This window comes from Furipterus horrens, unplaced genomic scaffold, assembly GCF_987537825.1.
Source record: "Furipterus horrens unplaced genomic scaffold, mFurHor1.1.pri manual_scaffold_7, whole genome shotgun sequence".
Lineage (NCBI taxonomy): Eukaryota > Metazoa > Chordata > Mammalia > Chiroptera > Furipteridae > Furipterus > Furipterus horrens.
This window is the reverse complement of record NW_028327177.1, coordinates 139111068-139135279: the sequence shown is the minus strand read 5'-3', so window position 1 is coordinate 139135279 and position 24212 is coordinate 139111068. Positions and strand designations below refer to the sequence as shown.

Below are 24212 nucleotides of genomic sequence, written 5' to 3'. Positions count from 1 at the left end.
TGTAGACCAGCATCAGAGTCAGAAGCTGGAAACTGGAAAAGTCCCTGTGGGGATCCTAATTTAGTTCAGTGGAGAAGACAGTTAAAAAAGTGACAGTACAGTGTGCTCAGCTCCTGCGGAACAGGGAGCAGGACCCCCTGGAAGGTGGGGAGTGGGAGGGAGTATGGGAGAAAGCCTCCTGGAGGTGCGCTGGGGCTGCGAAGAATGGGTGTCAGTGTTGCATGTCTTGCCTCGGTAAGCCGCCCTTCGTCATTTCATCGCTTCGTGTGGGCGCTTGGGATAGCGAGGCTGTAATGCAGCGGAGGATGATGGGTGGTTCCACCGGCCACCAGATGCCCTGCTGCATTCATGAAGCAGAACTGATGGGTGAGCCTGGAAGACTGGCGTGGCCCTGCCCGGGCACATACGGAGCAGTGGGCTGTCTGGCTCTGCTCAGTTCTAGGTCACTTTCTCTTCAGAGGGTAACGTGCGGATCGCCCAGTCTTTTCACTGCTTTGGTGGAACTGTCACCTGGAGCAGCGGAGCCCCAGCCGCATCCCTGCTCTCCCGCTGACTCCCAGACACCGAGGGGCAGTGTGGGGTGGCTCCACTTCTCTTGACCCTTCAGAACCTGCCTTGTGCTGTGGATTTTGAAAAATTACTTACCTCAAATTATGTAAGTCCACTGTGGTTTTCTTACTTGAATCTATTATTTTGTGCTAATTTCAAATCCGAGCACAAGAAACATTTTACAGGGTAGTCTGATAAAACAGCACATTCTCCCGACTCCCTGCTGTACACGGTTGCTCTGCGGTCGGCCTGCCTCCTAATGAACATTTGGGGCAAGAACGTTCTCTGTACATGAGTGTCCCTAGCTCTAGCCACCGGATGTTGGTAGCACATCTGTATTAGTTACTCCTGTGTTAAAGAACTACCCCAAAACCTAGGGACTGAAAACAAAATATTTTGCATGGTTTCTTAGGGTTGGGACTCTGAGAGCACCTTAGCTGGGGGGTTTACGCTCAGGGTCTGCCATGAGGTTGTAGTTACCTTACGGTTCAGCTGGGGCTGGAGGATATGCCTTTAAGCTTAATTACGTGGCTGTTGGCAGGAAGCTTCAGTTCCTTGTCATGTGAGCCTTTCCCTAGTGTTGCTCATTGTTTGTTTTTTTAAGATTTTATTTATTTATTTTAGAGGGAAAGGCAGGGAGAAAGAGAGGGAGAGGAACATTGATCGATTGCCTCTGGCACGCACACCAACTGGGGACCAGTCCTGCAACCCAGGCATGTGTTCTGACCGGGAATCAAACCTGTGACCTTTGTCTTAAGTGTCATTTATTCATTTATTTTTTAATTACAGTTAACATTCAATATTATATTAGTTTCAGGTGTGCAGCATAGTGGTTAGACATTTGTATCACTTAGAAAGTGATTTCCCCCTCCTGTAAGTCTAGTTACCCGCCTGGCATCATACATAGTTATGAGAGTATTATTGATTATATTTCCTATCATGGTGTCTTTTAAAAAACTTATCTATTTATTTTCTAGAGAGGGGGAAGGTAAGGAAAAAGGAAACATCATTGTACAAGAGAAACATCAATTGGTTGCCTCTCGTGCAGCCTCCAACCAGGGACCCAAGCCTGCAGACTCCGGCATGTGCCCTGACCGGGAATCGAACTGGCAACCTTTTGGTGTGAGGGATGACATCCAACCCACTGAGCTCCACCAGCCAGGGCTCATGGTGTTTTTTATAACCTAAACTTGAAAGTCACGTCCCTTCCACTTGGTCACACAGACCAATCTTGGATCTGGTGGGGGTGGACAGTTTTCAGTGGGAAAGGTGTAAATACTAGGAAATTGTTGGAGGCCAGCGTGGGGTCTCGCTCTCTCAACCAAAAAGAACCCCAGGACTTCCAAGTGTCTCTTATTCATTTCACACACAGTTACAGTATAACTACTTTTCTCCACTCCGGCGCTAGTGCCCCGTCCTTCCCTGTGGTTGAGCAAAGCCAGGGCTGTTTTTCTGCTGGCGATTTCCGCACAGAACCTTTGTGAGGATTAAGTTAGAGAAGTATGGTGTGTGCCTGGCCCAGTGCCTAGAACGCATCGAGTGTTTGATAAATATTTATATGCCCTTTATGCAAACCAGTAACCAACAACTGCATAGTAAATTCTCTATATTTATAAGCCTTTCTTGGCTTTATGAACATTTATTGGATCAGTCGCTGTGCTAAACCACTTTATTTGGATTTTCTCATTTTATCTCTCAAATACTAGATGGGAAAGCCATTAGCAAGAAAATACTGATTGCTTTAAATGTCCTTGGACAAGCAGTGATGCTGGGTGGGAATGTAAGGCCATTTCTTTGTTAACCCTCTCTACAGACAAAGAGACCGGGTGGAGCTTGGTTAGGCTACATTCTCCACCTCAGGTGACACAGTTCACAAATAACAGGACCAAGTGTTAAACCTGTATTTGTTCAGCTCTGTGTGTTTGTCCAGAACACACAAATTTAAAAGGAAATGAGCCATTCTTGCCCTATTTTAACCTAGAGACTCTGAGATGGGCAGGGTTTTAGCATTTCTTGATCATGACGCAAGGAAGTTGAGGCTGGAACGTGATCCAGCCAGTGAGGCGCAAGCCTCCGTGCCACAGCCTGGGGCTCCCCGCCCTCCAGGGCCTCAGCGCCCTTTGGGGAGCACTCCTGCCTGTCTTCATCGCAGAAACAGTGGCCTCAGGGCACGTTCTTTTGAACTAAACAGCTGGTTTTGTTTATATAACATTAGATGTAAAATATCTCAGACTTTAAGAATCAGATACGTCTTAAGAATGACTAGTCTTCAGAATCAGATATGAAATTGTTTTTTCTAATGGCTGAAAATCAAATGTTCTCTTGAGTGTGTAGTATTTAGTAATTAAGAGTAAAGATATAAAACTATTGAATCACATCTCTTGAAGATGATACGAACGCAGCGATAACGAGAGCTCGGCGGCGAGTACAGCCTCTCACAAAGCGCTGCAGGTGGAGGGAGGCAGCAGGGAGCCTGCAGAGTCTGTCCGGGAAATGACACGATGAATAGCATTGACTCTGGTGCAGGGGCCGGGGCTGCGCTGACACTGGGATCACAGCTCGGAGGGCCTGCCCGCCGAGCAGCCTCCGTGCCGGGGAGGGCCGCTTCAGGCCTGGGCTGTGCGGGGCCTGGCGCCACCCAGAGAGCAGTGGGGCCCGGGCCCTGCCGAAGATATTCTTGTCTGGGTTAGAAAACAACGGCTTGGAAGCGCATGAGAGTGGGTCTGTGAGCTGATCTGGCTTATAGCTTCTGGACTAAATGCCTTTGAGTCTCTGAAGGTCACCTGGCTGTGCACACCTTCAGAAAAGAGGCGTTGCCAGAAACCCAAGCCGTGACAAACCCGGACCCTGTCTTCGAGGGGGTTAGAGGGTGGATGGGACCTTGACACATAAGAGGCCAAGTACTCTGCGGTAACAGGGCTGTGGGAGGAGAGGGGCTGTGGTTGGCTGGTTATCAAGGCAAGCGTCCTTCCTGGTAGAGGAGGGACTGGTCTGAGCTGTAGAAAAGGCCCAAATCTGGAAATGTGAGGAGACGGCGGGATTGCTGAGGAGACTGAAGAGCCTACCTGCCCAGAGCCAGTGGTTTTGCACCAAAGGCGAAAGGTTAAATTCATTTGCTCAGTCGCCAGATACTCATTGGGCACCTACTTCGTCCAAGCCTGTAGGAACTGGGAAGACAATATTGAATAAAACCCAACAAAACTGCCTTCGTAGAGCTCGAGTAGTTAAGACATTAGAAGACGTTACATGCTGTGCATGTATGTGTGTGTGCGCACGTGTGAGGTCTGTCCCGGAAGTATCTCGCCATGTCATGAAAAATAGCGATGTTTGCCCTGGCTGGTATGGCTCAGTGGACTGTGAACTAAAAGGTCGCTGGTCCGATTCCCAGTCAGGGCACGTGCCTGGGTTGAGGCTGGGTCCCCAGTTGGGGGCGTGGGAGAGGCAACCGATTGATGCATCTCTTGCACATTGATGTTTCTCTCCCGCTTTCTCCCTCCCTTCCCCTCACTCTAAAAATAAATAAAAAATATATTTTTAAACGGAAAAACAGACATTTATTGCAGAAGAAACAAGAAACATTGTACATAGAACAATGACGCCTCAGTCCCCTTCAGAGGAGGCACCTTGGGGCCTCACACAGCTCTCCCAATCACTATCAGCTGCCCCGTCGTATTTTCCTGAATCTCACTCACGGTCTGAAATCTTCTGCCTTTCAAAGGTGATTTTAGTTTTGGGAAAAGCCAGAAGTCACAGGGCACCAGATCTGGGCTGTGGGGGGGCTGAGTCACCTGGGTGATTGAGGTTTTGCCAAGAACTGCACGAGACGGGATGCATGAGCGGGCACATTGTCATGATGAGGCTGCCAGTCACCAGTTGTCCGTTACATACAAAGTGACAAGGTCAGAAAAGGGACACTGGTGAGGAGACATTAGGGTAATCCACATGCAGTGACAGTGGCTTGTTGCAGGATTGCAGCCGGAAGTGAAGAGAAATGGTCAAGTTCTGGATAGATTTTACAGGTATTGCTAATAGGATATTGTCACACGTAGGTTGTAGGTTTAGAAAAATTTGTTGTTAAAAAAAAAAAAAAGTTTGTTGTACTTCATGACAAATTCAGGAAGAAAACAAATCCAGAAAGGAAATTTTGTGCTGTCCCAGGAGAATTGTCTTTAACTCTGTTTTCTGCGTATTTGTACTAACGCACCTCTGTGCTGCTTGTCGTGGAAGGGAATCTGTTGGTAGACGGGCCCCGTCACGTTACGGGGAGCTTTGTTCGCGATAGGAAGGCTGTACCAGGAGTAGGCCTACTCTTGAATCAGAGTGCCTGGCCCCAGGAAACACGCACACTTCACACTGCGGGGAGGGCAGCGACCAGCCGCAGCGGGGGCGCCGCTCCGCCTTTGTGTGTCTGCCCCCAGAAGCACGCGCGGAAGCAGCAAGACAGGCTGTGGTGTTGCCCACAGGTGTAAGGAGTGGATGTGTGTTTTGGACTTGGTTGTTCTTATGGAGGTCTGGTCACTGACACCAAACGTTTCAACAGAAGGTGTGATTATTTACTTCCATTTTGAGGCCAGAGCTGGAGGCTTCCAGTCTCAGCTGACATTTCAGTGCTTGACGGTGTGGATGGATTTTGTGGCCCCCACCTTCTTTCACTCCGTCCCACTCCCCTCCCTGCTTCATGCAGACGACGTTGGGAGAAGAGCTTTGTGTGAACTTCAGCTGCACTGGCAGCTGTGTCTGTGTTGGGTGCCTTGGTGCAGAAGAGTGCTCTGTTGTGCTCAGTTCCGCTTGGGCTGGGGGTGGGGGGGTGGGGGAGAGGGCCAGCGTGAGCGCGGTGGGTGGGCAGATGTGTCTCCGAGCAGGGCTGCCGGCAGCTCTGTACAGCTGGGCCCTGAGGGCCAGATTCATTCACACCCGGTGTGGGGAGTAGTTTGTTCAGTTTAGGTGTTGAGACTACCCATTGTCCCAGGAACTGGAAAAGGGAGAGAAGAAATTGAGATGTCTGTGGCATATTACTTGAGCAGTTTTTAGCATTTTGTTTTTGGCCGACAAAAATAGTGTGTGTGATGAAAAGTTTTTTCAAATAATAAAGACATGAATAAATTACAAAGTCTCTCCTACCTTCAGTTTTATTCCTAGAAATGATTACTGTTTATAATTGCTGTCTTCCAGAACATTTTCTGTGTTTATAACATGTTTATAGCTGGACACAAATTTCTTTGAATGTAACTGGGATTATATTATAAATATTGTTGCAACTTGCTTTTTCTCTTGTTTTTACTCCATGTATCTTAGAACAACTATACATCAAAAATAATACTTAAAATGACTGTCCTTATACACACATTGTTTTCTAGGGTGGATTTTCAGAAGTAGAATCTGAATCATGGGTTCGGTACATTTAAAATTTTCTCAGTATTGTAACGCTCTCCTCAAAAATCCCCAGTTCCCATTCTTTCTGATTGCCATAAAAGTGAATGCAGTCCTCAGCTGGGTTCAGCAATGATAAGGTGTCCACACAAGACTGGTATTTCTATTGCACGAGGCCAGGGCACGTCTGTGACTCCACTGAACGGGCCCCAGAGCAGAGCTGGCCCTCCTGGGACCAGCTGGTGTCGCTGTCATCTCCGGGGACCGATTCACCCCACATTGGAGCTTAAGCTTAAACTGGATTCTCGTGGGGGAGGGGTGTGTTTAATCACTCATCCTTTTAATTCTTCTAATTACTTCCTTTTAATTACCTTCTGTGTTTTGAAATGACAAAAGAATCTTGTGAAAAAAATAGTATAATTGAGGTTAGTTCATTTGTAGGCGAGGAAAATTAGGTAATATTTTTCCCCAAGGTTAATACCTTGATATTAAGGTTACCTCCCAAAGAAAGGCTGGTTTGATTTCCCCCCCCCCCCCAACCACTAAGGTAGGTAATGCAGAGACTAAAACTTCCCTTCAAAGACACAGACTCTCCCCCCAGTAACAGTGCAGTGTCTTTATAAAGCAGATCTTGACCTAAATTCCACGGTTCTTACGTAACTGCTGGGCTGGAGCCAAGCGGTCCGGACCAGTGGCGGCTCAACAAGAACGCAGACAGGAGGTCCTCTTCTGGCAGCCTCTTAAAGTGGAACCTCAGCAAAGTCCTCTGTTTCCTAGAAAGAACGGTTAAAAGAAAGCAAAACCTAGGGCTGAGAGTCGGAATCTTGAAGTCCCTTTATTACTGGTCGGCCTCTTACTGACATTAGCACGCTGACCAGTCTCCTTGCAGAGCTGGACATCCACAGGATTCTCTGGCTATTCACGTCTTACAGCTTCCTTCTCGCCCTGCAGACGAGGAGAGAGGTTCAGCCAGGCCAGGCTTTACTCTTTTGGGGTCACCTTCCCCAGAAAAAGTAGAATCCACCCCAGCTGTTACGACCATGGTTGCACCCTGCCTCCCTCCCTCCTGGTAACTCAACGCCTCGCAAAGTCGTTCATTTCAGAAGACCTCCTTCCTAGGGAGACTCTGAAAGCCTGGGAACCAGCACCCACGACTGAAGCCTTAGCATCTCTCCTCTTCCCTTCTCCTCTCCTCACCTGGCCGTGCGACCACACACGGCACCCCTGGCCTGTCTTCCGCACCCTGTCTGTCCCCGCACGTCCCCTGGTTGTTCCGCCCGGTGGCCAGTGATGCTTCTCCCTCGGTTCCACGGCCCTTCTCTGCTAACAGCCCAGAGTCTAGGCTGATTCTTGTGCATGTTCCCCTAGTGTGGCTGGTGATAGTATGCGGTGCACACCTGGAGCTCTGGCTTCTCCTGAGGCTGAAATTTTGGATCGGGCAAAAAGTTCTTCTAGTTTTTTCTGTAAAATAAAAGACACATTTTTCATTTTCACCCGTAACTTGACTGATTTGGATATTTTGAGTATGTGGACTGTCTCCCGTTTGCTATTGGCTTCTAGTGGGCAGTGGCCAGGCGTGCTGTTGAGCATCTTCCAGTGTATAGGACAGCCCCACAGCAGAGAATTATTTGGCCAAAATGTCAGTAGTACCAAGAAACTTCACAAACCACTTCTGACATGTTCAGTCAGTCACAGCACCTTCTCCATACCCTGCACGAGTCTTTTTGTATGTTTCAGTTGTATACCTTTCTTGAAATAATAAAGCATAACATTCCAAAAATGTTGTGTATATTCTTCCATCTTCAGTATTAAAATGGCCGCACAAAAATTCACCAGTTCTGTTTTGTTTTGTTTTCTAATGCAGGCTGATATGAGAGTTGTCACAATACAATCTAACAAAATTGTTCAAGACAGCTAAGCACTGTTAGAGCCATGGTACAGAGAAAACATAAGGGACTTTTTGGCCAACCCAGTACATTTCCTTAACCTTTTAAGTGCTTTGAGGGATAGTGCTAATTAACAGAAATGTAGTGTGAGCCGTATATGTAATTAAAAATTTTCCAGTAGCCACATTAAAAATCCAGTATATATGAAATATTATGTCAACATATAAACAGTATGAAGAATTAATTTTTTCATACTAAGTCTTTAAAATTCAGCGTGTACTTTACACTTGCAGCCCATCTCCCCCCCCCCCCCCCCATGAGCTGCACTACCCGTGGTGAGCCCAGCTCCAGACCACGTAGAAAGTGAGGGGCATGGAACTTTATCAAAAAGGAAGAGACCTCATAACCCTCCTTGTGATCTTTATACTACTTACATCCAGAAAGCTGGATTTTTATTTTTCTTCTTTTTCAAGTTGATACTCTTTTTCAGCCCTGAATTAAATTAATTTTGTTAACATTCCATTCTCTGAACTCTGTCAGGCATATGGTTTCTGAATTTCTTGGCACATGTAGTAATTTTTTTTCTCTGTATTTCAATGTGGGTTTCAGAAAGATTATCTTGAATATTGAAATTCTTTTTATTCTTTGAGCCAAGATGAATGCAGACTTTTATGTAGACATCTAAAATACACTGTTGAGTATGTCACCCAGTATAATTTAGGGTACTTGAAAGCAAAGATTTACAGCAGCACTGCCAAAGCTCCGCATAGAAAAGGGATATCTTTCCGGCTAAGGCCACATCCACACGTTCAGAAGATTAACTCTGGTGTCACATTCTAAAATCGTAACCCAAAGGATTCCCCCAGGAGAGAGCATCTGGGAAGGTTGCGGGCACTTGAAATACTAGTTCCGAGGGACTATTAGAAGGACAGAAGGGGCTTGTTTCACCTGGGGAAGGTTAGGGAAGGCATGGAAACTTAAGATACCTGAACGCCTATCAAATAGAAAAGATTGCACGTGTCCTGAGTGGACCCAGCGAACAGTAACCCCACTGAGTGAAGGTCATAAGGAAAGGCAGACCTTGTACTTAACACAGAAAAGACCTTGACCTCTTAACAGGCATCCAAGTGAAAAGGGGCTACTTAAGAAGTAAGGCTTTTTCCCTCTCTGTAGCTGTTGCAGGAGGGCAGATGGCTATGTCACTGGGATGAGGAATAGGGAGTTCAGGGATCGGGAAGATGGCCTGGGTGTCACCCATTCCCAAGAGTCTCCTGGTATCATTTCTCTTCCCCTTTCTTTTCTTAACAGTTAGAACAACAGAGGCAGCAGTTGCTCACTGAACGCCAGAACTTCCACATGGAGCAGCTGAAGTACGCGGAGCTGCGGGCCCGCCAGCAAATGGAGCAGCAGCACGGGCAGAACCCTGCGCAGGGCCACCAGCACTCGGGCGGGCCGGGCCTGGCGCCGCTGGGGGCAGCAGGGCACCCAGGCATGATGCCTCACCAGCAGCCTCCTCCCTACCCTCTGATGCAGCACCAGATGCCACCACCCCACCCGCCCCAGCCAGGTGAGAGGAGGCTCTGCTCGCAGGCGGGGCCAGCTGGCCAGGCGGCCCAGAGCCTTGGACTAGCCACGCTGCTGGTGATGTCTGACCAGAGTGTGCAGCATGTTGATTGTCATCCAGGAAATTGTGTACGAGAGAGGTCTGGTTTTGTAGCCGTTGGTACACGGTGCCCGCCGTGCATTTTCCAGAGTCCACTTGGAATGTTGCTTTCCTTCGGATAGATCAGCCTCTGAATGGGCAGTAATTTTCCCAGAGTGCCTTAAAGGTGCATTCTTAGATTGACTACACTTATTTTTATTTAAACTAAAAAGAGGTCTTCAAAGATAGACACACAAAGGATAGTACCGTGAACTCTGCCCCAGCTTCCCCAACCAATACTTTTCTCCCATTTTTAACTTTCTTGTTAATGGAACCATTCAATTCCAGACAAAGTAGAGAGAGGAGGTGATTCCTGCAGGCCCGTGTGAGTGACCTGGAGTCTCCCTTCCCCTCCCCCATCCTCTCCCCCCTCCCCTCCCCCTTTTTCCTTCCTTTTTTCCCCCCTCCTCCTTTCCCCCACCTGTAACCCCTTTCCCTTCCTTCAATTAAAAAAAAAAAAAAAAAAAATTGGGAGACGAGTATAATAATCCCCCAGTGCTTGTTGCTCAGCGTCAAGATTATCAACATTTTATGTATTCCTCCTCGCTTTGGGGTGAGAGAGAGACTTCAAAATGTATCTCTACCCAATGGAAATCTGATTCTTTAACATAACCTATCATCACACCCAAGAAAATAACCCAAGTTCCTAATATCATTAGTTAAATGTCTGAATGCTTCGTATGTTTGAATCAGTATTTGAGTAAGGTCCAATGTTGCTTTTGTTATTGGGTCTCTTAAACCTATTTTAATGTATTAACAATTCCCATTCTCCTTTTTTTATTTTCTCTTATTTTTTTAAATTATAGTTTATTGATGATGCTATTGAAGTTGTCCTGACATTTCCCCGTTTGCCCCCCTCCACCCAGCAGCACCCCCACTCCCTCAGGCAATCCCCACACCGTTGTTCATGTCCATGGGTCATGTGCATAAGTGCTTCAGCTGCTCCATTTCCTGTGCTGTACTGTACATCCCCACGGCTATTCTGTAACTACCTGTTTGTACTTCTTAGTCCCCTCCTTTCTTCACCCATCCCCCACACCCTCCTCCCATCTGAAGACCATCAAAATATTCTCAGTATCTATGGTTCTGTCTCTGTTCTTGTTTCCTTAATTTATTTTTTTTAGATTTAATTGGTGATAGATATGTATTTGTTGCCATTTTATTGTTCATAGTTTTGATCTCCTTTTCCTTAAACAGGTCCCTTTAACATTTCATGTAATAATGGTTTGGTGATGATGAACTCCAATTGTTTTTTCTTGTCTGGGAAGCTCTTCATCTGCCTGTTGAATCTAAATGATAGCTTTGCTGGGTAGAGCAATCTTGGCTGTAGGTCCCTGCTTTTCATGACTTTGAATATTTCTTGCCAATCCCTTCTTGCCTGCAAAGTTTCTTTTGAGAAATCAGCTGATACTCTTTTGTGTTTTAAGATTCTCTCTTTATCTTTAACCTTTGGCATTTTAATTATGATGTGCCTTGGAGTGGGCCTCTTTGTACCTACCCATCTTGTTTGGGACTCTGTGCTTCCTGAACTTACCTGTTTTCTTTGCCAAATAAGGGAAGTTTTCTTTCATAATTTTTCCAAATACAGTTCCAATTTCTTGCTCTTTCTCTTCTTCTTCTGGCATCCCAGTGATGCAAATTTTGGACCTCTTGACGTTGTCCCAGAGGCTGCTTATACTGTCTTCATTTTTTTGGATTTTTGTTTTGTTTTTTTTTCCTTGTTGTTCTGATTGGTTGTTTTTTCCTTCCTTGTGTTCCAGACTTGATTCATCCACTCTCCTGTTCTTACACAGTAACTTCTGAGGAGCTTCAACATCTGCATTTAGCTTATAAAGGATGGGTGGGCGGGGAGCTGCTTCTGCCTTTTCCCCTAAATTACATTCTGGTGCGAATAGGGGTGTGGAGGCCGGGCCCTCACCCGCATGTCACTTTGTTCTCACCCTCAGTTCACAGTTGGGGGGCTGGGGCACGGCCAGGCCATGTACCCTGCTGCGTAGTGGAGCCAGGGATCGTCCTGGGCTCCGTCTGACTCCAAAGTGATATCCCAACGCCGCCCTCCTGACAGAGGACTGGCAGGCTCAGACACGACCATTCTCTTAGTAAGGCGATAGCAAAAAGGTGGAGTTCATAAAAATAGCCTTTAGAATAGAAATAGGTCATTTTTCTCTTCTTTCCTTTCTTACTGAAATTGGCTTAAGTGACTATGTAAAGGGTCATTGCAGGCATGACAGCATTTCTTAAAAATCTGAAGAGATGTTCTCTTATAACTTTGAATTGAAATGCAGTGTACATGTGGGGAACTGTACAAATCAGAACTAATTTAGGTTGGCGAGTTTTAACAAAGAGACTCTGCCTGTGTCACCAATACCCAGAGACCCTTCCTCCTCCTCAGTCTCCCTCCCGAGGGTGGCACCTGTCCTGATTTCTAACACCGCAGACCTGGTGGGCTGGTCTTGCTGTTCTCTGCATGGGATGGCCCAGTGAGCCTGTCTGACGTCTTCCTCTGCTCACGGTGTGTGTGAGGTGCGTTCGCGGTGTTGTGAGCAGCTGTCTCTTCTGTGGGGCTCTACCATGGTTGACTCATCCCTTATCCCGCCGATGGTTTCAGTGTTCCGAAGAGTGCGTGCCACTGTGACTGCACGTGCGTGTGTCTTTGGAGGTGGAGGTGCACATTTCTGCCTGTGTCCCCAAGCAGGTGTGTGGTGTGCATCCAGAATGGGCCGTGGGATATGCTTGTGTTCCCATTAGCAGATGCTGCCACGACTTTCTAGGAGTGCGAAACCTCCAGAAACATAAGGTAGTCGTTTTTTTGGTAATTGCCCCTTTTGTTGGGGTTGCTCTGGAGTTTGAATGTAAAATTAAGTCAAGTGTGTTAGTAAAATTAAGAAAAAACAATAAATTAAATCCTTAATCAGTTAAAAGTTGCCTTAATATTACTGGCTCAGAAAAAGCTGGTTGTGACAGGTGGATCTGGCGCAGCATAGCCTAGAGACCCACCGAAGACGCCGGAGAGAAGCTCTGTACTGTGTTGGGTGGAGAACAGCTTTAGGCTGTGGTTTGCCACAGGGTTAAGTCAGGAACTGTGATCGTGGCCCTTTTGGTGAATGTTTCCTAAGTTCTAGGAAAGTTAGCAGGCCAGGGCATCTGTTAGGAGCATCTGTGAGGATAATTCTCCAGGTCAGTTGGCTAGCTCTGGTATTGGCCAGCCTAGAGGCTGAGTGACGGAAGGGAAACCCCAGCCTCTGAAAGCCAACAAGGTTGGGGAAGTGGTGAAGAAGGTCCAGACAGTTCTCCGAGTGCTTGACCTGTCCAGCTTCCTGACGGAGAGTCTCGGAGTTAAGTCATTCTGTAGCTGCAGAGCCTCTTCTGCACAGAGCTGGCGTCAGTCTGCAGCAGTGCCCAGCCTCAGCATCGGGCATCTGCAGGGCAGTCAGACACACACGGCTCCGGCCCGGAGTGGGTGCTGTAAACGGACTCTTGTATGGGTTCTGTTCAGTTCACGCCTCCGTTACCCTCCTGCTCCCCCGGCCCCCACACCTTTGTAATTCATCAAATGCTTGGAATTTTGTAAAGAGGGTGCTGTTTGTATGCTGTGTGCTCTATTCCTTGGCCCTTGTATGTGGTCCTACTCCTGACTCACCAGAGACCTCCAGCCTTTTCCGGTTTTTGTCTCTATCTCTAGTAAAGGGTCCCAAGTTGATTTGTTTCTCCCAACAAAAAGCGAGGAAGTACCTGCAATGGAACGTTTCTGGTGTATGTTTGGTGAATGGAAACTGGAGGAGGCCCCAGCCATCTTTATAACACTCTTAGGTTTTGCTGATCTTCAGAAAACACACAGCACTGCATTTCATCTGTTCATTTAAATTGTAAAGCAGCGTGTTTTCGTGCCGTGATTCCTAAATTCAAGCCGTGCTAGCTCCGGCTATAAGACTGCCGTCCCAGATGGCACAGGATGAAGTCATGATGGCAACCAGTTCTTGAGCACATGCATAGTGTCCCGTGACCACGCCCTGGGCCGGGGTATCCATGACAGCACGTGGGGAACCGAGGGGCAGCGTGGCCTGGGTGGCGGCCGCTGCCTTCTGAGATGCCCTTGCTTGTGCTGCTGACTCGAGCGAGGAGGGAGCCCCTGGCTGCTAGGCATCTCCTTTGCGGTAAGGCGGCCGGCTTTCCAGGGGCCTTTGCGCCTATTTACAGTAAGATTACCTGACCGTGGACTGAGCTGAGAGGAAGTGACAGAAATCTCGCATGTAAGTGCAGTGCCAGTTGCAGCCTCCCTGGGGCACCTGTAGTGGAAGGCGCGCTCTGGGGCTCACGTGCCTGAGGGTCCTGGAGTGAGCTGCTGCGTTGTGGGGGTCTCTGTGTGAAAGCAGAGGGAAAAGGATACATTGGTTTAAATAAAATACCTTTATGGTTTCCTTATTATTAATGTATAAGAATTTTTAGAAGTGCCTTAAAAAATCAGGATAGGGATTGATCTGATTTGATGAAAACTCAGTCATGGTAGAGATGATCTTTTAGTGATAAAACTAGGACATTTTGCACCAGTTGGTAAAATATTGGTTCAAGGAAATTTTTAAAAATTATTATTGATTGACTTTTAGAGAGAGAGGAGTGGGGGAGAGAAAGAAACATTGATTTGTTTTTCCACTTATTCAGGTGGTCATTGGTTAATGCTTGTATGTGCCTTGACCGGGGATCGAACCACAACCTTGGCTGTATTGGGACGATGCTCTAACCAACTGAGCTACCCGGCCAGGGAAATTCAAGGAAATTTAACCAAGACATTAGGCACTTGGCTTTCTAAGCCCCCAAGGTGGACCCACTCACACAGCCCTACCTGTGGGAAAGAGTACTCAGGAGAGGGTAACAACCAGTCGCCGTGGACTCGTAGCGCCCCTGAAAGGAAAGCTCATCCCACCAGCCAGGGTTCTCTTATCTGTGGTGCCTTTGGTCCTGCCTGCATTCTGTGATAACACGGCTGCTGAGCCACTTTCCGGAGTAGCAGGCTACGCTTACAAAGGGAGCAGTGAGGGCTCAGTCCTCAACAAAGAGGGGCCGTGGCAGGCGCCCCGGAAGCCTCTGTGGGAGGATCCGTCTCGGAGGAGCTCGGGCTTCCCCTCACTTGGCCTTGATTGTGCTATTTCCGTTCTGCAGGGGACTCAGCCCGGGGACGTGCTGTGGGAGGTTAGAAACGTGCTAGAGATTGGAAATTCACACTTCTCTTTCGTCCTCTCCTAGTTTCTCGTTCTTCTTCCTCCTGCCTCTGCCATCCTAAAGAATAAAATTAAATCCTTAAATAACATTTTATTAGGCATGATGGGCGTAACGCTTTAGTGAAAGAGCTAATAAACCTGAGTGAGTGTGAGGGATTTTTCCACTAGGCTATACCTAATTTTAGCAAACCTTTCCATTTTTTTAGGCTTCAGATGCCTGCTGTTTAAAAAAAAAAAAATTTGTATGTAGGTCAGACTCCTACCAGTTATGCTTTGATATTGCTGTTTTGAAGCCACAGCTTGCTCTTGCGCGTGCTCACTTGCTCCCGCTCTCTCTCTTTCTCTCTCTCTCTCTCTATTGGGAAAGGAAATACCTGAATTGTTTTTTCAGTGGAAAATATATGCATAAACACTTTTTTAAAAAATTTAAAAAATTTAACCCTGCTGGTATGGCCCAGTGGATTGAGCACCAGCCTGCAAACCAAAGGATCTCCAGTTCCATTCCCACTCAGGGCACAGGCCTGGGTTGCGGGCCAGGTCCCCAGTTGGGGGCGCACAAGAGGCAACCACACATTGGTGTTTCTTTCCCTCTCTTTCTCCCTCCCTTCCCCTCACTCTAAAAATAAACAAATGCAATCTTTAAAAAAAAATTTTTTTTATTTATTGATTTTAGAGAGAGGAAGAAAGAGAGAAGCATCGATTTGTTGTTCCACTTATTGATGCAATTGGTTGCTCCTTGTATATGCCCTGACCAGAGATCAAACCTGCAATTTTGGCCATCGGGACCATGCTCTAACCAAATGAGCTACCCTGCCAGGGCTGTAAACACTTTATTTTATTTGGTTAAGGCCTGCTCCTGCACATTTCAGGTTAATGCGGGCCAGACTTCTTCATGTTTAGTAGGAATTAATAGAAATGACCTCAGACACTGTCATCCATTTAAAAATGGTGAGACCTATATCAGACCCCAGAAAAACCACAAGGATGTTTAGATTTCAAAAGGATAGTTGTTGCTTTACAAGAAATTGATTTGTAGTTTCCCCAGTTCTCTGAATTCTACCCCATATCAAATTTGAGCCTTAGAAATAATTTTTTCCAAGGAAGATCCTTTTTAAGGCAGGGTGATATGAAGGAGCGAATGAGCCTCAGGGTCAGACACCCCTGGGTCTCAGTCTCAGCGCAGTCTTTGTTCCTTGTGACTTTGGGCCGGATGACATACCCACCCTGACACTTAGTTTCCTCATCTTGAAACTGGGCCTGGTCTTCCTGACAACCGGGAGGGTTCAGTGAGACAACTGTCACTGCCTGGCAAATGCAGGGCCAGTCTCCTCCCTGTCTGTTCTTCGAATTCACTGCCCTTGGCACACCCGCACTATGAATCCAGTAACATGTGACAGCAGTGACCTCTAGCTGGCACAGGGACATCACTGCCTCTTCATGCTCCTTGCTTCCCTAAGAAGTGCCTTTCTGTGCAAGGCCCCACAAGCAGGACTTTTCTCTAGTCCTTCCATTTTACTGCCACCTCCCCCAAGGAGCCATTGTCTTCTCATACCCTGAGCACCCACATCCCAGTGCATTATTGCCCTGTTTGTGACAGGATAGAAAATTTTGTTGTTTGGAAGGCTCTCGGATTGCTAGCAAAAGAAAGAAGAGGTTTTTCTTTCAGTTGTGGGGCTTACAGCCTTGGAAAACCCTAAACCTGACCTCTCCCAGCTTGTTGCCGTAAAGATGTAGGGAACTAGGTAAGTGGGCCACTGCCACCGAGCAGGTAGCTTTGGGAACAGCACTGTGGGGCCTGACAGCAAGCGCCTGCAGGCTTATCCCAGTGTGGGCAGGATGGCCCAGCCCTCACGCGCCCCTCGCCCCTGGGACGGCCTGCCGCTGATGCCCCCTTCCCCAGATGGTTTCGGTGCAGGGACACGGACTCCGAGCTGCTGGTTTGGAGGCTTGTTTCTGTCTGGAGCTGAGTGTGGGCTGAACAACTGACACACTTGCTTAGTGGCAGCAGGGTTTGCGTCACACTGGCTGCTGGAGGAGAGAGGGGCCTCCCCTGCAGACCTTCGTCCCCATGATCTTTGGAGCCGGGGCACCCAGGTCAGATCTGGGCTCCCTCCTTGTTCACACACTCCATGACTTCAGGCAAGTCCCTCAGTCTTTACATCTTCCTCTTTCACAAGCTTGGTGACTTAAAATAACAAAAATTTATTCTCTAGCAGTTCTAGGTGCTAGATTTCCCATCTCTAGTGGCCATGCTTCCTCTGGGGGCTGTAGGGCGGGGGTCTGTTTCTTGCCTCATTCAGCTTCCGGTGCCAGGCAGCTCTCCTTGGCTTGTGGCCACATCTCTCTTGCTCCGTCTTCACATCACCTTCTCCTCTCTGTGTCTTCTCCATGTGGCTCTTACAGGAACTTTTGTCATTACATTCAGGGACGGTCTCATCCTAAGATCCTTACCTTAAGCACATCTGAAAGACCCTTTTTCCAAATACGGTCACATTTGCAAGGTCCAGGTATTAGGCTGTGTGTGTGTGTGTTTGGGCGCTACCATCCACCCCACCGTAAGGTGCCATAATGTGTGTGTGTTGAGTTAAACATTTATTTTAGGAGGCAGAGCAGTCTCATAACTGATAAGAAAACATGATGCCTGGAATTAAAACACACATCTTTAAGGGTTTTTTGTTTTTTGTTTTTTAATTTGGTTGTTATAGCAAGTGCTTTCACATGAACTGTTTCACCTGGGCCAGCATAGTGGGGTAAAAAGAATTGGATTAAGAGTCAGAAGACTTGTGTCTGATTCCCCCTCCAAGTTCTGTGACCATAAAGAAGTCTCTGAACTTTTCTGAGCTGCCGTTTACTCTACCAAATGGAAATATTTGCTTTCCCTCTCAGTAGTGTTTTGGAGGAGCCAGGGACACAGGAGGACACTAACCACCAGTTCCCCTGATCCTGTAGGAAGCCATGTGGTTCAGTGGGACAGGCCCTGGGCTTACTCCAGGACCTCAGGGAGCAGGCTCACACATCCTAAGTGACTTGCCCATGAGTACTCGTCTGGGTTGGGGAAGTGGAGGTGAGATCGAGCTGTTTTGTTTCCAGTTTGGTTCACGTGGACTTCCCCGTTGAGGATGGTATCAGGTGGCTGCTGGCTGGTCAGTCCACGTCTTGCTCTAGACGTCGCAGCACGGGACTGCCATGCTGCTGAAAACGAGTGGCTGAGACTGAAGAGCACGCACTTGGGGCGCACTTCCTTCCCTCTTTCTCCCCCACCCCGCACTCATTCTGGCCTCGTGGTAAAGGCTCCTGGAGAGAGGCCTGAGAATGGCTGACAGAATGTCCTTCCAAACTTGCTCAGGCCCTCTTGAGCAGGTTGAACTTGGTAGGAGGCAACCATAAGAGGATGGAAAACAAAGTACGCACTTCGCGGTGACCTAGGAGGCAGCGCGCGGGAGGGAGGTAGTTACACAGGGTCTCCAACAAGGAGCTGGGAGAGCATCTCAGCTTTGCAGCGGGCTCCCCGCTGGGAACTTGGAGACTCAGTACCGTGTTCACCCCGTCTCATGTTCCACAACAGTGACAGCCAGACCAGCCTGTCCTGTTCCCAAACCAGACGTCATCCTGCCCTGTTGCTCCACCCCACCCCCACCCCCCGCATGTCCCCCTCCTGGTCCGCCGCCAAGTTCCGTTCTCTTTCTTAGCGCCACACTTGCCCCTCCCCAGGATGCCTGCAGGGTGCTGTCCCCAACTGCGAGCTTCTCCTCTGACCTGCTCGTCCCTCCCTCACAGAGATCCTGCTTCTCTGCAAAAGCTCCTTTCTTCTGCGTTAGGCGCGGCTCTTAGAGCTTTCGATCACGTGGGAAATCAGGCCCATGTTCCTGCCTTCTCCAAAACCTGTGACCTGGTCCCCTGGAGCCTTACCGTTTGAGTCCCCAACCAGTTCTGTGTGTGGCTCATACAACACCCGCTGCTTTGAGTCATGTCAGACAGACAGCCCAAGTGTGGACACCTGGGCTCTGTAACCTGAGCAGTTCTTTAGGCTTTTGGAGCCCCCTGTCCTTCAGTGGAGTTCAGGTGGTCAGTGTAATACGGCAGCGCAGGGGCCACGGAGGGGCAGGGAGGACGGAGATGTTCCGTGCCAGGGGCCGTTCTCAGAAGTAACAGGAGTGGCATTCGTGTTACTTTCCGATCGCTTCACTCCGGCCAGGCCTTGTGCTGTGACCCTCTCCCTAACCCCCTCCTTCCGTTTGTTTGAACACCCTCCAACATCCCAGGTCGTTCCCGAGTTCGCCGTCGCTGGGGGGTTTCTGGTGCCTGCTCCTTCCAGTTTTCCGTTGATGTCCCTGCCGTCCCTCTGCGTGCACTTACTTCGCCTGCGACCACAGTGCTCTTGCCATTTGTCCCCGCTGCCTGTGTCGTTCCTCAGATGGCCAGACTGCGACACTGCCTGCATCTGCCCGGCTGGTGTGAGAGTGGTGGTCGTGCTGGTCCGGCGGCGGGCCCAGCGCCTGCGCGCACCCCGCCTCAGCCAGTCTGACCAAGTTGTCCTTCAGCAGGTGGGCGTCGGGGGCCCCTGCTGGGCTCTTGCCCCGTTGTGTGAGAAAGCACTGGCAGGGGGCCCCGGGCTGTCCTGCTTACTCCGCGGCAGGATGCTGATGTATCACGCTTTAAAAAATCGTTCCCCAAAGACAGCGGACCACTTCTCCCAGCAGCTCTTGTCCTCCTGCGGGGTTCTCTTCACGCACGCCCCTGGAGTGAAGGACTGTTCTTTGTGGGTCCTGGGCTGGGGGCCAGACGCTGGAAATAGATGCTGTAGGGCTTGAAGCTTTGTGTGTCGTTCTTAAGATAGGCCTTTTTTCTAAGCAGTGACAGAAGTCTTCACTTGACTCTGCTCTGTGTACCTTCATTGCCAGTGAGCCGCAAGGTAGACTGTCTCCCGAGTCTTCCAGGATTGGACCTCAGGCGTTCTTATGTCCAGCTGTCTCAGAACTTTATGCCTAAATACCGGTATTCAGTTTCATACACTTGACCTTACGTAGATACCAAAGTCCTTAGATTTTAACACAAGAAAAAAACTGTAGATTCTTTTTCCTCATTCTGTATGGAGTACAATTTGCCCTTATATGAAGGAGCTTCAGCCTTGGTGTGTGCCTGTAAACTGTCTTCTTTTGTTTATAGCTCTTGAAAACCAAGCCCAGCAGCCAGACCACCTAGTTCAAAGACTAATTAATATCCCCCATCGTACTAGAGCAGGATTAGCAAACTTTAACCACAGGCCAGACTGGCCCAGCTCCTTAGCCAAAGGCTGAGAGTGTTGTATACAGTTTAAATAGTTGAGGAAAATTCAAAAGAGGAAGAATGTTGGTGTCTCATGAAATTCACATTTCAGAGTCCAAAAATAAAGATGTATGGGGACTCCGCCATGTCTATTCATCACATATCATCTCTGACTGCTTTCATGCTACAGAGGCAAAGTTGAATAGTTGTGATAGTGGCCTTGTGACCTGTAACATCCAGATATTTATTTCTGGCTCTTTACAGGAAATGTTCACTGACATTCCAAGGGCTCAGTGTGAAGCTGAATACGGGGAGTCTTTTACTATTCTGTGTCTAGCATCACCTGTCATTAATTTCAGAACAATAGGAAGAGATGGAGTCATCTTTCACACTCTTCACCCTCCACCCCCCCTGCCCCCATTTGGTTCTCTAGGGCCACAGGGTTCTTCATGGTGGGGGACAGAGGGAGAAAGCTTTTTGCGACGAGGACTTGGGGATTCCATTCATTATCCCTTTTGAGTGGTGATTTCACAGTGGTCACCAAAACCCTCTTGGACATACCTTCCCACGAAGCCCGTGCATGAAGCTCGATCTTGACGTGAGCTGTGATCCTTGGATTGTGCACTGGCTTGCTGGTAAAACCTCTCTCCATTCCCTGTGGTCTCTGCATGGCATTTGGTATCCTTGGGAAGATACTTGACAATTCACTTCACTGAAACTGATCAGAATGAATGCTTTCTTTTGGATCCTTTTTTTGTAGCTGCGTCTTACGGCCACCTGCCTGTACCAGGGTTTAGGGTAGTCATTCACTCCACAGACTTGTTCCATTATCCCTCCCCCTCCAAAAAAGAATTTTTTTAGGTGGCTATAGAGATGATTGCAGATATTGCTGTGTTGGTATTTCACATCTTTTGGAGAGTTAGGTGCTTGTTTGTATGTAGCAGTCTTGGGTAGTAGTTGATCCCTTTCTTCCCAGTACACTTACCTTCGGACTTTAAATCTCCCTCTACAGGTCAGATACCAGGTCCAGGTTCCATGATGCCCGGGCAGCCCATGCCAGGCCGCATGATTCCCACTGTCGCAGCCAGCATCCACCCCCCGGGGAGCGGCCCTCCCCCTCCTGGTATGCCGCCAATGCCAGGAAACATCTTAGGACCCCGGGTCACCCTCACGGCACCTAACGGCATGTGTAAGTATCAGGCTGGGGGACGCACTGCCCAGGGTTTCTCGGGGGTGCTGTGGACAGGGAGGAGGGAGGCCTTGCTCTCTGTGATGTGGTGGGCCCGTGGACAGTGCAGCCTGTGACAGTGGGTCCCGAATGGCAGCTTTTGGCCGGTGCTCTTCAGAACCCCTGATGGGCAGATGCAGAGGTGATGGTACAGAGTGTCTCCAGCCATCGGGCTCGTGGGCCACGGCCTTCCTGGCACATGCTCGTGACCCCAGGCTCTGAGGAGGCCGAAAAGACCTTCCGCTCCCACTCTGTCTGAGCCTGTCCAGTATGAGTTTCAGTGGACACACAGAACTGTTGGTGGTTATTTTTTCACAGGAGCCTTTTATCATTACAGAGTTCAAAAGTAGTGGGTGTGAAGAAAAGAACAGGAACCGGTTTAGGTCAAGAATAACAAAGTGGTTTCTTGTAGCCACTCGGACACATTGGGAGTGGCTGCTTAGACCCAGGAAGGAGTCTTCCGCGCTGTGTTGTGTAGGGTGCGAGGTCCCAGCAGGCTCAGGAGAAGGCGCAGGTGCTGCTGAATGGTCAGTCAGCCTGACGGCGTGTGGGAGCCAGGTCATTTCCCCATAGAGCCCCTGCTCTGCTCCGACCTTGGCCTCCAGTCAGTGTTTCAGAGGCTCTGGCCTGCCCTTTGCCCCAGTAGACCTTCTCAGTGAGAACAACCCCAAAGTGCCACATCTGTGATCCCATGTTTATTTAGAAGTTCACCACTGTGCCAAGAAAGTTAACTCCTATTTACAATAAGGAGAACTAAGAATCCTGGCCCCCTAGAACCGCAGTGGGAAATGAGAAATGAACAACTGGATGGTAGTATAGGATTTCCCAACAGTCCACGAGGTTCTGCAGTGCCTGTAGAGCACTGTAGTGCCCTGGGACACTCCCTGGGGCCAGGAGGCAGGCTGCGGGGACAAAGGCATGGTTCCTTCTGGCCAGACGCCGAGGCGCTGGGGCAGCAGTTTTGCTGGGTGTGTGTATAGGATCGTAACAATAGAAGAAAAAAGTGATCTCTTGAGTCAGTGGCTAGAGGTTGCAGTTTAGCAGGTACCCTCCTTCCTTGGCAAGAAAATGCTTGCCTTGTAGCCTCACAGGCAACATACCAATGTGCCAGCCTGCCAAGAGCGTTGGCCGGTTTGCCATCCATGTTGCAGAGGTAATCACTGCTTGTTCCCGCTGTCTGCCCTGCCAGTCACCCATGACTTGTGACCCTAAGGGCCTCAGTGGAGCACCTTGAGAATTCGAAGGGCTACAGGCCCCCTGCCCCCATTTCCATCCAGACGGGCGTGTTTCCGGGGTTCTGAGCTGCTGACTTGGCCCTAGGGTGCTGGGCAGCCTCCTCGGATGAGGGCTTGCCCTCCTTGGGCCTCAGTGTCTCCGCAGAAGGACAACATGAGGGATCAGATCAGTGGGCTTTAAATGCTTCGAAGAGCCTTGGCGATTTGGTGGAAACCCCCTGGGGGAGAGGGGGCTGGGTGAACTGATTGGTAAGCAAGGCTTCACTTTAATTGCTTCTTTCATATGTTTTCATTTCTGGCAAAATTTAGAGGTTTACAAAACCCTGCATTAGATGATCTCTAGGGCTCCTTTGTACGTTAAAGTGGCTGGAGTTGAGATAGGAAAGAGCCCGAGACACTCATACTGACATTCCCTTCAGGACCTGACCCAGTTTTGGCCACAAATCCAAGGACTGCAGCTCAGGCGCAGTGGGGCCTCCAGGACTGGCCAGCTTGTCAGCAGCGGCCTCGCGGGGAGGTTCTCTGGCCCTGGCCGAGACAGACCCATGTGGTGCCCAGCTGGACGAGGCGTAGTGAGAGAAAGAAAGAAGACACAGCTTGCCTGGGAAAGAGCTTATTTAACTGAAGAAATAAACTTAGAACTTTTAAAATACAATAAAATCAAAAAGTGATTAAGTCCTGACAAGGTCCGGAGTGATTCTTGGGAGAGGTGGGCCTTACAGGAGGGGCGCAGGTTTAGACGCCTCCCCGCCAGCCACGCCTGGCTTGGGGCGCAGCGGGAGCGGTGACCTGGAGGTTCAGGTGGCCTGGCCCGCACAGACCACAGCTCGGCGACGCCTCCCTGCCGTGCTGGTTGACTGCCGTGAAGAAAATTACTGCCTGTGTCATTTTTCTTTCCCAAGCCCCTGTGTTCCTGCAATGACAAGTGCCTCTTGGATGTGTTTGCAGATCCCCCTCCGCCACAGCAGCCGCCGCCGCCGCCTGCGGACGGAGTCCCGCCGCCTCCTGCTCCAGGCCCCCCCGCCGCAGCCGCACCCTAGCCTGGAAGATGCTGGGCACATCCACGCCCGGCGCCGCCGGCTGGAGTGGGGATGGCAAGACTTAGGTTCCTCAGCTTCCTTGGGTTTCTTTCAGGATTTGTCTTCTCACAGCCCCAAGCACGCGTCCCATGTCCTGTCTCTCCCCACTCCTCTTGCCACCCCGCTCCGTGCTCGGAAACCCCCGTGTTAGGTGCTCAGCCAGCACTCGGGGAAGCCTCGGTGACAGCGTGCCCTGGTCATTCTAAGAACAGCCTGCCTCTTCCCTGTCCTGGCGTGGGTCTTCTATGTCTTTATCATTTTTGCTCTCCTGTAGTGTTTTGCTTTGTCGTATGCCTCTGTGGATAATGTTTTATAATCAATTATGTGGGGTTTTGTTTTTTGTTTTGGTCATTATTGCTTTAAAGGAGAGCATCCGAAGTTAATAGGAACCAAAAAATGGTGATGGGAAGAGGGGATAGCCAGCGGGGACACACCTTAAAGGCATTATAAGTGACCTTATTTCTGCTTACCTGAGCTAAGAATGGTGCTGATGGTGAGGTTTCCTGAGGCTTTTGCCACACGTAGATGCGCCAAGATTCACAGCGATGGGGAAAGGGCGTCCGTTGATGTTCTCCCTGGTGAGGACTGTGCAGGCCCTCATCCTGCCTGGCAGAGCGCACCCCATTAGCACCTGGCGGGGAGGGCACGGGCGTTAGCTCAGTTCCCTCCCCAGGCCCACAGG

The 24212-nt window shown here is 49.2% G+C and overlaps 1 protein-coding gene across 1 annotated transcript in view; it reads left to right on the top strand.

Annotated features, from left to right (window-relative positions):
* Positions 1-23850, top strand: part of SMARCC1 (SWI/SNF related BAF chromatin remodeling complex subunit C1) — a 112854-nt gene extending 89004 nt beyond the window's left edge. The window contains exons 26-28 of the mRNA XM_090284654.1: positions 9114-9372; positions 21001-21177; positions 23400-23850. Of these exons, the coding sequence (XP_090140780.1) occupies positions 9114-9372; positions 21001-21177; positions 23400-23491 (528 nt within the window). The 3' untranslated portion in view covers positions 23492-23850. The remainder of the gene's footprint in view (positions 1-9113; positions 9373-21000; positions 21178-23399) is intronic.
* Positions 23851-24212: the final 362 nt, after the last annotated feature.